Genomic DNA, 14,718 nt, shown 5'->3' with positions numbered 1-14,718 from the left:
TTCGTCTGTAGGTTTGACGTCATATTCGACCATAGAAACAAAATATATAGAGAGACATTCGTTCGAGACGTTCGAGTACAAAAATGTTGGACAACTCTCACCCTACCCTACCTGACGAAAGATGAGAATTATATGTATGCGCGAGAGATGCGAAGGTACATACGGACGGAAACACCAACACACGTGATTACCTTAGGAATTTATGAGAGGGCTGCACATCTTCGTATCTCTTTTACACAGTCTTCATGAAGAAAAATTCATTTCAGAATGATGTCGGTTCCGTAGGTGGTTTGTCAATAGTGAATGATATTGTATACAGACCGGGTATATTTACAGGGGGTAAGTAGAGTTGAGTGAGCGAGTGCGAAGAGGGGGGAGAAAGAAAGAGAGAAAGAGAGAGTGTGGGCTGTGCCGCTGTGTGCGTGCGTTAGTCGTGCGTCGTGTTAGTTTCAGTTACCCATGCAAATAATGTTTTTCGGTAGTAGTAAGCATAGTGACGAAATCGAGGATAACATTGACATTGCTGTTTCTGACCAGTCCGAGGATGATGTTGAAAATTACAGGTGAGAGAGCCTGCGGCTAAATTTACTGTTTATGAAACTATAATTACTTCTGGGGAGAAAATTCGGAGAATTAGAGCCGGGTACGTTGCCGCGCTTGCCAATCAATGCAAGATTCATGTGAATATTGGCTTTGTGACAGATACTTTTTAAACAATAGCATGACAGTGCCAGATTTCTATACATTTCCTGACTGTAGTTGAATTTTATTCGTCGCTCCAAACTGAGCGACGTTAAGCCATTTATTGTATAGCTAATAACTACCATTCCAGCTACTGTGTAAATACTGATTATCAAACTCGCAAAGATTCATTGCAAATGATATGAACTATGAAGTACACTGAGTTTTCCTGGAAATACGTTGAAAAGTGGAGTATCCTCGTCTTTACGAGTCTTAACGCTTGTGATATTGGTTAAAAATATCGTAAATAATAACTTTGCGCGGTTATGATGTTTGATCATAATATGTATATATACAATATTAACTATAATGCTTATCGAACGCCTCCCTCGAATCGAACGATAAGTCATTATTCTGCCATATAAATTAGCAAATAAAGTAATTCTTTTCTAGCTACTATATAACCAAGGCACGATCCATTTTGGAAATTCGACGATCGTATTGAATCTTAATATTTCTTATGATAAACATTTCTGGCACAACACAGCGCAGCTATATTTATTCTCAAGCTCTGCACAAGTTATATCGTCTCTTCTCTTTAATAATTAACAATGATACGGTTATGTATTAATAATCCAGCTTATGCCTCGAGTCCAAGAAAATATTTAATACGTAAGAGTATTATTCGTTTAATAATTCGGATTAAGATTAAATAACTCGTGCATGTCCGGATTGGATCGAAGTATTTTAATTTTTGCTTTGACCTTACCCTGGAGTTTCTCGTAATTTGTTGATTAGTCAAAATTAACAATATATATGTATATAGTCTTTTTCGAATCGTCAAAATTTTATTTGTTTACACCTTACATAGGGAGAAGCCGGCAATTTGTTATATAAAAATAATGTAAGAAAATTTGAAATTTTATAGACGAAAGGATCTCTGTATTAGTCCAACCAATGAATTCGAGGAGTCGATACAAGAGATGACGGACATGTACGGACAGACACCACCCAGGACACGCCTGAATCGTAAAAAGAAACAAATCAAGCAGAGAATGAGCGGAGGGTAAAAAAACTCGCATAATTTATTCTCGATTCACTCATCCTCGTCGTGAATTTTTCGAAATAACAAAAATATTTTTTTCTTTATTTTGCAGTGACTGGCGAACATCCGATAAAGAAAATCGTACAAAGGCAACTATGTGTCGTCGAAACACGTTGGACACGATAATTTTCAATGAAATGTGCGATAAAGCCGATAAGGATCGAGAAAACGAGGCTAAGGATGAGGTGGCGAAAGAGGGTATCAGGAAGAGCCATAAGAGGAGTTTGAAATTATTGAGAGGAAACGAGCGGGATTTAAAACTCGACTTGGATGCTGCGTATAATTACGCAGAAAGATCAGAGAATTTCGCAGCTTCCACTCCTAATCATTTCAAGGTTCCTGATTGTTATTTATATATACGTAAAAAACCACAGAAAATACTTATGAAAGGATTTTTACAAATATTAACGAATGAAAATTTAGTCCGTGGAGGAAGATATAATTTTGCGCGTTTATTTCGTAGGTCGAGACTAGGAATAGATTCAGGTGTCTACGATCCAAGCCGGTGGACGTTGAGGAAAAAAAATCCGAGGCTCAAGTGGCTGAAAGGAAGTCTATTTCGACGGAGGAGGAAGAATCCGTGGTACAGTCGCCCAGAACTCAGAGTCTCAAGGACAGAGAAATTTTTTATGAGACCTTTTCCTTCATCATTCGATTGGTAGCAATTCGCGTTAATTGATTTTGTATCTCTGTTTATATAGTGTATGTATGTGATAATAATGGATAAATGTAATTCGCAGGGGAGTACTGAGAAAAATTGTCGTCGTCAGATGAGTCACGAGGAAACGCGATGGCAAAACGAGGTGAAGGATTTGATTTGGCTGGAATTGCAAGCTTATCATGCAGAGCGAAGTCCTGTGTCACAGGACGAGTATCTCTGCAAGCAGCGAGAAGCTATCGGTGCCTTGCTTACGGAAATCATTCAGTATAGGTATACTATAATATCGTTGTGGATGCGATAATAATAGTAATAATAATAATAGTAATAATCTTCCGTAGATACGATCCTAATGCTAGTTCGAGCGACAGTGGTGGGAACTCAGCCACATCGAACGATAGCGGAATTGATAACACGAGTAATCAAAGTTTAAATCCATTTATCGATTTGACAGTTTGTCCGGGATGTCTTTCGATGTACTGTCGAGCATGCGCCAGAGCTCAGGGAGAAGCTCTGAAGCAAGTCGAAGGACTACTGACTAGATTGGAGGCTGCCGAAGCTCTTTACCCCTCGTCCCAAGCTTTTGCTGCTAATTATCCACTTTACAAGAGTCCGGAATTCACAGGACGAGTCAAGGCCATGTGCCTCTGGTACAATATGACAAAGCATCATAGATTAAAATTGCAGATAGTAGGGAAATTGCTAATGATGCTGCATGCTAAAAAAAAGAACGATGAGTCTACGGATTCTGGTATCGTAAGGTACAAAGTTCTATCGACAAAGAGTCGGACGAAGAGCACTAAGGTGAAATTTGATTTTAGCTCACGCACTTCGGACACGGTAGACTCATTGGAGCAGCCAAGGCAAATCATTGTTAGATTTGAAGCCTGTCATCAGGATGACAGTTCGAGCCCATCAGACAGTAACAATAGTAATAATTCTTCGATCGGTGGCCTGTCCTTTGGCCAATCGTGGCCATCCACTCCGGATTCATCGTTTTCCGGCATGGAGGATGAGAAACCTGAGAGACTCGACTGTTACTTAGTTGAGTTCGATAGATTAACTTACAGGTGAAGCTTGTTTTATAAATAACCTTATATTTGTTCAAATTGGTAATACCATTGTTATGAATTTGAAACTCTTACTTACTCTCTCTATTGTTTGCTATTAGAAAATACATCGAAGATGTGTTGAAAACGAGGGGATTGAGTAAAAGCTTAAATTTCCTTGAGAGACTGCATACCTCGGTACTTAGGAAGGCGAGACTCACTCTCGAAAAGGAGACGGATTGCGTCAATAGCGAAGAGTACGAAGGGGATCAGGAACTGAGGCGTTATGGTATTTGGAGCAGTGAAGCGGATCAGTTAAATCTTCCATCTTATAGGTACTCTAACTGGCTCAGGGATAGATCATAGTTAAATCTAATTGCACCATTTTTACCGAATTTTATATTATATGCTATGTAGTATTATCAATTGCTTTTCAGAGCAGCTTTTCTATTCTTGTCAAAAGTACCGTTAGACGTGGTTCATGAATTTTTGAGGATGAGGCTGGAGCAGAAGCCCGAGCAGCCAAGTCCACTGTCGGTTCGACAATTGATGAGGGAACTTCGCGAAGGCATCAGAATCGCTTGCATCCACCGCGACAGATTTGAAGAGCATTCGCGTGCAGCTATGATGGTCGATAATGCCAGTTGCGAGTGTTACTGCGAAGAAGATGTCAAGGAATTCGACCAGAGTCTCAAAGCAGTCTTCCAAGTTTATTTAGATTATCTGCAGCAGTGGGTAGAAATGGTGCAACACGATAGTTTCCATAAGAATCTCATCATGGACGAATGGATTTTCGTAAAATCTATTGCTGGAAACATAGTGGATGGATATAAAATTGCTGGAGTGAAATTTTGGTTAAGTTAATTCCATTTTAATAGTGTTAATATTCATTTTAGCAGTTGACCTTGAAGTTTTTTTTTTCTTTTTGTTTAGTGAAATCGGACGGATGATGATTAAGCAAGTGAAGGAGTTTCTCGTGGAGAGACCTAAAGAAATTAAGGAGAATATGGAAACTGCGGGGGATCGCGAAGACTGTCCAAATAAGTAAGAGGAGTTTTAGAGCCAGGTATTTCACGCAAGTAGCCAAAATTAATTGTTCAACGTTGTTTCTTACAGATTTCATTTGATGTACGTGGGTCGAGAATTGCAAGGAATGTTTGTAGAAGCTCGTGAGAAAGCTGTTAAGATCATCACCCTTGCCAAGTGTTTGAAACGAGATATCGAAAAGTGGCCAGCCTCGAACGAGGAATTAGATAATGCTGTGATGTCTCTGAAGGTATGCATCGTCCTTGAACATTCTTCACTTCAGTGTGTTTTTTCATGTAAATTTTTATTCTAATTACACACAGGAAGTAGTTTTGGAGCTACGTCATCGAATAACCATAGTGATAGAAGAATTCCAAAAGGACGTCGACGAAGCTGAGGAGCCCAACATCGAGTTTGATATTTCTACCATGAGGTCTAGGATCAGAGAGATACTTCATCAAGCTTACAGAATGGGCTTCGAGTATCACAAAGAAATTTGTAAACTATTTTCTCAGGACGAAAAGGCCATACTAGCTAGGGGCTTGGTGTCTTTCGCTTTGTTGTGGATGAAATTTGTCAGAACACGTTGCGAGCGAGGCAGAGGCTGTAGACCTAGATGGGCAAATCAAGGATTAGATTTTCTGATAACTGTATGCGAGCCCCATTACACTAAACACTTGACGGATCAGGAATTCGAGGAATTAAAAACGTGCATGGATCGATGTATCTCTTACGTCGTTGGATCGGCGTCTTCGGGAATAGAGTCCGAAGGTTTGCTTCTTTTTATTACCATTTTCTCTCATCAAGCGCTGAACAATTTTTTTGTTTAGGTCATAGAAGATTGCCCAGATCAAGGGCATCCTCACCCTCTCATGCCAGGAATCGAGCGGCCAGTTTGAGTCATTCTCAGAAAGCTAGGGAGAGCATTAAATCTCCAGAAATTCACGTAAACCATAGGAAACCATCTAATCAGGTTGACGGATCTATTCTCATAACCTTGAACTTGCCTGAACGAGGCTATTCTAAGAATGATCACATAATTAAGGCTATTAGAAAGCTGGATCGAAAAATCGATGAGAGACTGAAGAGCCGTGAGCTTATCGGCCAAGTTACGGATAGAAAAGGCGTTGATCGAATACGTATTAAAGTACGTCAAGTTAATTTTACTTGGCAAAGAGGAATTAAGATAGGTACGACTTTTTCGGCGAGCAATCCATAAATTAAGAAAAATTGTAATTTTGACTGAACTCAAGATTTTCTATTTCAATTTGCAGGTCAAGGTAGATTTGGTAAAGTTTATACAGCTGTGAACAATCAAACTGGTGAATTATTAGCCATGAAGGAGGTACAATTACAGCCTGGAGATCACAGAGCTATTAGAAGAGTTGCCGAAGAACTGCAAATATTCGAGGGTATCCAACACAAACATCTAGTACGATATTATGGATTAGAGATTCATCGAGTAAGTCCTGAAACAATACAGTCTAAGAAGATGGAACGAGCCATCTTTAATGCATGTTGCTTGTTATGTTTTCTTTTTAGGAAGAAATGTTGATCTTTATGGAATTTTGTGCCGAAGGCACTTTGGAAAGTTTGATAGCTGGAAGTGGCAATGGTTTGCCAGAGTCATTGGTGAGAAAATACACCCACCAGCTTCTTTCAGCAGTAGCAGCTTTACATTCCAACGGAGTAGTTCACAGAGATATTAAAACTGCCAATATTTTTCTAACCGATGAAGGTAATTGCTTGAAGCTTGGTGATTTTGGGAGTGCAGTACAAATAAAAGCACACACAACTATGCCTGGGGAGCTTCAAGGTTTTGTTGGTACACAGGGTAAATATTAAACATTTATACATTAAAACGATTATAATGTACGGTACAAACGATATATTAAAATCAGATCATTAGTAACAAAAACGATTCTTGTATAGCGTACATGGCACCGGAAGTTTTTATGAAGACAGAATCTGGTGGTCATGGTAGAGCAGCAGATATTTGGTCCGTTGGCTGCTGTGTAATTGAAATGACTAGTGGACGAAGACCTTGGTCAGAATATGATTCAAACTACCAAATAATGTTTAAGGTATTTATCTAGAGAAATATCTGTGAATCGTTCGTTATTATAGGTCAAAATTTTAAAGAACTTTTACTCGTTTCTTAAGGTTGGCATGGGGGAAAGTCCTGCAATACCAAAAAGTCTTTCCGTCGAGGGCATTGACCTTGTAAGGAAATGCTTACAACACGATCCTAAGAAGAGGTTGACAGCGAATATGTTACTTACGCTACCTTTCGCTCAAGCTTACGAAGACGTGAATGCGGATTTAACCATTACAAGAGCATAGCTTGTGTAATAGGATTATGTAAAGATGACTATTTTTTTAAGAGTACTTTGTAGTTATACTATTCAGAGTCACAAAACGCTTTGTACTCATTGTTTTCTAGTGTGTAATCAACCGAGTTTCGAATTAGTGTATTTAGGACTATATATCAATAATTGTAGTGTATTCCTGTAGTACTCAAGGATGATCAGAGATTGAAAGAATATACTAAAGTGTAAGGTTTTTCAACCAAAACTTAATGCGCTTAAATAGCAAGAAATTCATTTTTAAGGAAAATGTAATGAAAAGTAAGTTTAAAAAACATACACATATAAATTCCCAAAGGGGAACGAATGCTAATATTCGCGACAATACATCATTATTCGATTTCACTTAATACATACGATATTTTACTATTTATACAAAATTATTTGCAGCTCACGAAGATGTTTGTTTATACATATACGTACGAAAGAAATTACTAAATTATCGTAGCTTCGCATAGAAAGCAATACTAATTGTTAACTGGAATGTATATTCTATTTTGAAGAAATATAAATAGATTGAAATACGTGTTTATATCAGTTTATTCATATCTAACTGTAAATATTATTTTTATTCTAAGAAAAATTATCAAAGAAATATCATGATTTAACGTGTTTAGCAGTTACTGGTGAGTATTCAAAATCCACACACCAGAAGGTGATGGACCTTTATATTGGACGCAAATTTGGTGTCACATACCACACTTAGGGTTGAATGTAATAATTGTAACGTATACAGAATTTTGAAATTACGCGTCACAGGGCGATTTATGTCATTTGTCCTATTGGGATCAAGAGATACATGTGAAGACAAGTACGTTTACTGTTTAGCTTCACGAAGTTTTACGGTACTATACAGCAAAAATGATTTTTTAACTCTTTAATGTTTTAAAAAGGACAATTTTTCTTATACACTTCAGTAAAAATTACAGTGATATACAGTAAAAATGACTATTTTTCCTGTACAATTCAGTAATATATGAAATGTAGACATTACTTATTAATTTGGTTTTCTGCAAATTGTATAACTTTGATTTTTTCGAAGAAATTATATTCAAAATTACTGTACGACATTGTAAATGCTGCTGAAATTAAAGTATTTTACCTGGGAATGCAGAGTTGTTTCAGTGGAACTCTGGATTCACACGGTAAAATTAACTTTAATATTTTCTCCCTGTACGTTGACCACGGTTCGAAATCAGTATATCTAAGGCAACGTGTAAAATGTCAATTCTCCCACGCTTCGTTTTCGGCCGATATTAATTATTTATCAAGGAGTAGTGGAATGAAATAAATAGACGTTCACTGGTGGTGTCATAATAGAGTTTACCTTTGCATAAGGAAACGTACACACACAATACAACATACTTGTAATTTTAATAAGATTTTTACGGAGGTATGCTGTGTATACTTTCCGTATAAACAGAAAGTCGAGTTTACTTATTCACTTAACGTTTAGGACTGCTTAACGTACGAAAGTAGCTAGCAAAGTGGACAGAACTAGCTATATATGTATAGTGTTTAATATTACAGGAGGCTATCACTACATTTGCACATGACAAAATAGCGCATTCCATTTAATAGCATAACGATTGAACAAAATCAATATTAATATTCTACGCTATAACATCCGCATATTAATTAAAACTATACACACTGGTACTTTCCTTGAATATATATTTTAATGGAACAGAGAGCGTGAATACAACATTTTCTATATTAGGAGCATAAAAAATCAGCGACAGTGTTGTTCGTATAGCTTTAAATTAAATTGTAATGAAATCATAATTTTGCATCGCTTTATTTATACATATTTTTGGTGCATGACCTTATATATTTAATTCACGAGTATATTATTAATTAATTATATATATATATATATATATATATATTGTATATTCGGATCAATCTTTACCACTACATTGGCTTTCGCCTGATATGCGCGTGATATTCTTGGCCGCAAGATTGCGATCACAATAGCTTCGCGATATTATTTATTTTATATCATATTATCATTACGTAACGTTTTTGTCTTAAAACTAATAGGTTTCCGTGCGTGCGCCTTAAATCTAATATACTTATAGAATATATACTTTCTTCGATATATATTTCTAATGGGCGACCACGAAATTTTTTCACTTCATTATCCATCGGTGATTCACGATGCACACAACTAACGATATATTTATTATATAATAATAAGCAATATATTAATATACTATAAATTTATATTTTTTGGAGGATGAGACACTTGAAAAATCCTAGAATCGAAACTTAAGAATTCATTTATCTCGTGACTATGAGAAATATCACTTTTGTATATATGCCCTTCTATTGCAAATGCAAAGTAATTTTCAAAAAGTTGTATTTATATTTATATTATATATATGCATACAAAGTGGAGATGTCTTTTATATATTTTAATTATAATTAAAAAGACAGATAAATATATTTTTATTATCTAGGTTCTTTTTCAAGTGCCAATCCTATATATATATATATATATTTCTTCTTCCGATATATCAATAAATACAATGAAAAATAAAATATAACATGACAATAGCAATCGCGTCATACAATGACTGTGATAAATTTCTTGTCAGACTCCACCCACGAGATATATATATATATATACTATATTTGTACATTCAACTATATATCAGCATGCTATACGATAATAATCCTTTTGTGTCGTTTAACAATTCGAGAGATCTCGCGTTGTAGCATTTCTCGCAGACTTATATAATTTTCAACTTACAATAGTGATATTTTTGCCATGCGATACAAGCATGCATGTTGTTTTAAACTTTGAATATCTCTGAACTGGCTTTTAAAGCTAATAATCTATTCAACAAATTATGGGATGTACGGTTAATTCGTGCCAACTCGAAAATCGTAGATAGAGTGGAGAATTTAAAGGATAATTATTTTTTTAGATTTATGTGATTTCTATTTTAACTTATTGGGTAGACATTTCGTTAGGATAATAGGTTGATCGTCGAGAGGATATTTTTAATTGAATAAAAGTTTTTTTCTTTTTTAAACTAGACTTATATATATATATCTATTACGAGTTTTCTTCGATCTAGAGATTTCGGGTTAGCACCATATAATCCTATACACGTTATGCTACGCACTATTTAACAGGCGGCCCTTTTATTAAAACGAGAAAATATTTTAAAGTTTTACACGAATAAATATAAAATTGTAATTCGGTGTAATTCGAGCTTGTAACATAAAATATTTGCGTAGGATGTTACAGCTTGAACAATATATTACAGACATTATATTTGGATAGAATCTCTGAACGCGCGAAAAACGTAACTTTCCACAAAACAGTCGTGCTTCGATATTACGCGAAAAATCACAAAGATGTAAACAGAATAATTTAAATGATCATTAGGAACAAATCAATAAACGTCATCGATATGATGTAAAATATAGTCGATAAGAGAAAGTGTCAACGTGTTAAAAATATGTAATATATATTATGTATAGATAACGAAAGATTTGTCCCTGTAAAGAGACAAATAACGGGTATAGTAAAATATTTTAAGCATTGTTCACCCTGATGATAATCGAGATGCTATAATGATCACTGTAAATATGTCCTGCATAAAGCAATCAGCGAAACAAATAATGTAAAATGTACAATTTTATAGGAACAATGCAGAAATATTAAACGAGTGATATAAAATATTCTAATAAGTATATGACAACGATATATATATGGTATAATTAAAATTGAAAAATTAGCGAAGGAATTTATCCTAAAAATTCTTCTCGAGAAGAAAGTGTCGATTCGTACGTAAAACTTGTCTTCAAGCTGGGTCGATGCGTTGATTATAAACGACTGAACCATTTGTATATTATAGAGTTTTACAATTGTCATTTTTTTTTTTTTTTACGGGAGTAGAAGATTAGCGCGATAGACAGATAGTGCTATTATCAACGATCGTCAGGCCATTTATAATATGCAACGAATCGTCGATCTATCCTAAAAATTGGACAAGAGTTTACTGTGCGGGCGCCATCATAAAAACGATTGGCCACAATTTTTATATCTTCCTGTAGCTTTCCTTTCCATCGTTCCACTCTTTCATTAGTAGATTCTTTACATTTGCCATCCAAAGAAATTTTTCCTATTACAAATTGCGCATAGTATAGTATACTCGTCTTGCTTGAATTTATTGCACCGACAAAAGAGTGTAAGAAAAATTACAAACAAATGTTGGTGTTCATTAATAAAATTATTACATTTGCAATTCGAAGAATTTTCTTATATTAAATTACAAACTGTGCATAATATAGTATATTCGTTTAGCTTGAATTTATAGCACTGACCAAACAGTGCACCAATGATAAAAAAAGAATCTTCTAATGAACAATGCACTTGATAATTTCGCTCAAAGTCTTCCCTCTTCAACATCAAGGGACACGGTAGTGTCTCGACGGCAAGTACATAAGAGCTAACAGGCAGTTCGGTTCATTCGGCAGGATTTTTCATCTCGAATCAAATACACGGTGGCCATTGAATTTCATTCTATCATGGAGAAGCGATGGTTATTTTTTCTGCATTTTATTTTGCTTACTTTTGAGAAAATATTAATTTTCGACCTGTATACCTTAATAATAACACAAAAATGTCAAGCAACTGAATTAAATTTACCATCAAAGTGAGACCACTCATGAAACATGAATTAGATGATGATTTAACAAAGCAGTGGAAAGTTAACAGAAATAAACTATTTGCTAGTGATATCAAATTACGAAAACAAAAAATTAACGACTTTTATTTTCGTATAAATTGTATGCTTCTTCATTTTTCACGTTATTTTCATTTAAAATATCTCAACAAGTTAAAAAGTAAAATGAATAATGATAATGATAAAGAGAAAGCTTTCGAGTCAGGATGCGAACAAAATCCTCAACATTCACGAAATTAATTCAATCGATCGAACGACCGTCTACGCAAATCTATACAAGTCGATCGCTTAAAAATCGAACATTCTTTAATATTTTTTCAACTTTTCAAACAGCTTTTCCTCCAGTCATATGTAAACAAGTGCGTGCACAGTAATGTTGTAAAAGTATATATCAGCAAATAGAGAATTTTCTGTCAAGTTGAAAGGTATATATATATATATATATATATATATAACGCGCATAAAAAAATAAAAACATAATACATCTATTAAAAAAAATTTTAGAAACGAATAAAATTTTTACAAATCTAATCCGATCACCGCTGAATTTTCTCCATTCGTGACAATAAAAATTGTGCAAACTTTTTGCTTCATGATTCTCACCTCTTCATCGTTATACAAACACAAGGTTTCCCAGACCATTACGAATTAATTTGTATAATTCGAGCCGCCAATTGTACGTTTTTTTCGCTCTAAGTACTATATAAATAGACGACAAAGTTACAGGCTAAAAACATTGGCTTTCATTAAAACCTTTAATTACCTGCCGAGCAAATTCCGAAACACTTGTTTATGAAATATTTCGTCTAAAAAGTGCAAATAAAAAATTGTATAGTTAAAAAACAAATAATGATTAAACAATATTACCCATAGTGTCAATTACTCGAATATATATATATATACAGTTAAAATTGATTTTCAAGAAAATAAATATCTTTCTTCGCAAAGAAACCAAATAATTAAATTCATTGCTCTTTGAGTCATTACCCTTTAATTTAAATAGATATATCTATACGTTAAATTCAATAATCCTCTTATACCTCTATATAAACGACGTAACTATTTCATAGAATTCAATTTCTTCGTTTCCCCCGAATATACATGTAACAATATCTCTTCTTTTTATAAAGCTTCATTGCAATAATCTCTCTCGCATAAATTAATTCAAACTTGTCAATTATCCTTTTTTTTACATAGACCATCAATCTTCTCGATGAAATAATTGGAGGATTTCCGGAGAACAAAGTTCCCCGAGTTATCGTTGAACGTCCTTCTTCAGCATATCGGCCATATCTCGCAACGACCTCTCGATGGTCTGCGCGAATTGCATAGCGTTGGTCCTGCCATCGCTGTGAAACGCGGAGACTGAAAAAATTATGCCATTCTTCCTGATGTTGTAAGCACAACCGTAGCCATCCGGAACAACTGGACCGTAACCGATGATAGCATCGTTCCTGCTGGTTACCTGAAAAAACAATGCGTGTCCTTCAAGCTGCTGGAGATTCTTGCAATTTTCACCTCGAATCTTCTGGCAGATTTCTCTCTCTCTCTCTCTCTCTCTCTCTCTCTATATATATATATATATATATATATACAGTTTAACCTTGGAACGTATCATCGAGCAGTAATTATACACGAAATTTTGGCACAGAGTGGTGTGAGTAATTTGATACAGGCCGAATATAGCGTTTGCGCGTTGATGGAAAAGCGATTAAGGACTATTAACTTTGGCCCCTCCCCCCTTCTTCAATAACCAAAGGCTGGTACTATATCAACCTCGATTTTGTATATATATATATTAATATGTATATATAGATTTAATTGTGAGATACTAGATTAAAAATAAAATAACAAGAAATATTCTATATTTTTTTTGAAATTTTTAGAGTAATATATATAGGACTAACTTGTGACGTAGAGAGGCCAAAGTGATTAACGATCTCGAAGGCCTCGTCCGTGAAGATTTCCGGGATCTCGCCGATTTCTTTGGCTGAATAACGTAGGCCCATCAAGTGATTATCTATACCACAACCGTTTATGTTGTCGTTCATCTCGGTTGTCTGCCTCTGTACTGCCAAATGGAACAATTCTCTGATTCTGTCCTCCTGTGAAATTGACAATTTCTAGTCTTATATATATATATATAAATATATTTGTATATAAGAGAAATATGTACTTTAAAAATTACGTTAAGAATAACTCTATATACAAGATGTCCATTAGATCTGTCATTATTTACTCGCATCGGGAAATATGGACTCTGATGCTACAATAGGGAATGACTTGAAGGTTGAGAAACAACGAGGTAAGATGTAGACTGATCCGGGGGAGGAAGCGAGACGCACGGTGTAATAAAGGCAAGAGGGTGAATCCTGTGTGACGATGGGAAAAGAAAAAGGGAAAATTCTTGTGGGGAATTAGATCGTAAGGCTAAAGATACCAACGATTTTTTTTTCTCTCGTGTTACAGTATTTTTTTAATAATTATTTCTATCCAGAGTGTATTACGATAATAATATTTTTTGTGCGGGAACAACACACATTGATATAGTGAGATAGAAGGGATGTTATAAAAGGGGAAGGACATAAAATTGCATGAATGTTGAAACGAGATCAATTAGGAGAAATGCGAGAATTATAGTAGATTACACTGTAAATGGTGAACTGAACTCTTTTGGTGCCATCCTCTTGAGCGTTACTCTGCGATAGATTGGCTGGAGTGTGGGTCTCGGGGTCACCCTGGCACATGGCTCTGGCCCAGGCCAGAGCTTCGGGGCTGGCTGCTCTTATCACGTCCACTCTGCCCATGGCGAATCTTCGGATTCCAGCACTTTCGTAAGTTGCTACCAATTGTCCATGTAGCCTGTACCATAAAACGAAGAAATGTTGTCTTATTAATTAAGAATATATTATTTCTCTCGTATGATGCAAATTTAATCAATTCTATTCTATAAAATATATACATTTTTAAATTCACTAAAGAAAATTTCGCTCATCAGCTCCTGGCCACAAAATTTACATAAATCCGACGACTCGAAACAATCAAAATGCCAACCTGTTTAACCGAGCATTCACTCTTAGCTAAGTCTATGCCCTTCAAAAGCTAAATAAGAAAAACAAAAAACTCGACC

The 14,718-nt window shown here is 35.2% G+C and overlaps 2 protein-coding genes across 4 annotated transcripts in view; one reads left to right on the top strand and one right to left on the bottom strand.

The window, feature by feature from the left end:
• The first annotated feature begins 224 nt into the window (after positions 1-224).
• Mekk1 (mitogen-activated protein kinase kinase kinase 4) lies at positions 225-7,411 on the top strand. Its single transcript, XM_066735617.1, has 17 exons — positions 225-563; positions 1,610-1,747; positions 1,839-2,121; positions 2,250-2,444; positions 2,527-2,717; positions 2,786-3,205; positions 3,266-3,514; positions 3,616-3,828; positions 3,931-4,347; positions 4,427-4,537; positions 4,610-4,769; positions 4,843-5,290; positions 5,350-5,709; positions 5,794-5,981; positions 6,062-6,353; positions 6,452-6,603; positions 6,683-7,411. The coding sequence occupies exons 1-17, from the start codon at positions 460-462 to the stop codon at positions 6,860-6,862; spliced, it is 4,101 nt and encodes a 1,366-aa protein (XP_066591714.1). The 5' UTR covers positions 225-459; the 3' UTR covers positions 6,863-7,411.
• Positions 7,412-8,749: 1,338 nt separating this feature from the next.
• Positions 8,750-14,718, bottom strand: part of VAChT (Vesicular acetylcholine transporter) — a 54,257-nt gene continuing 48,288 nt past the window's right edge. For 2 of the 3 annotated variants that reach the window (XM_066735620.1, XM_066735618.1), the window contains 3 exons: positions 14,237-14,450; positions 13,496-13,693; positions 8,750-13,053 (listed from right to left, as the gene is read on the bottom strand). In XM_066735620.1, the coding sequence (XP_066591717.1) occupies positions 12,844-13,053; positions 13,496-13,693; positions 14,237-14,450 (622 nt within the window). In that variant the 3' untranslated portion in view covers positions 8,750-12,843. The remainder of the gene's footprint in view (positions 13,054-13,495; positions 13,694-14,236; positions 14,451-14,718) is intronic. The other variant, XM_066735619.1, reaches the window with a different exon arrangement.

The sequence above is a fragment of the Prorops nasuta genome, unplaced genomic scaffold, assembly GCF_024137725.1.
Source record: "Prorops nasuta isolate Cenicafe-Biocafe unplaced genomic scaffold, Cenicafe_Pnas_1.2 PNAS00014, whole genome shotgun sequence".
NCBI classification, from domain to species: Eukaryota; Metazoa; Arthropoda; class Insecta; order Hymenoptera; family Bethylidae; genus Prorops; species Prorops nasuta.
The sequence above is the reverse complement of the archived record's forward strand: the minus strand, read 5'-3'. Positions and strand labels throughout refer to the sequence as shown.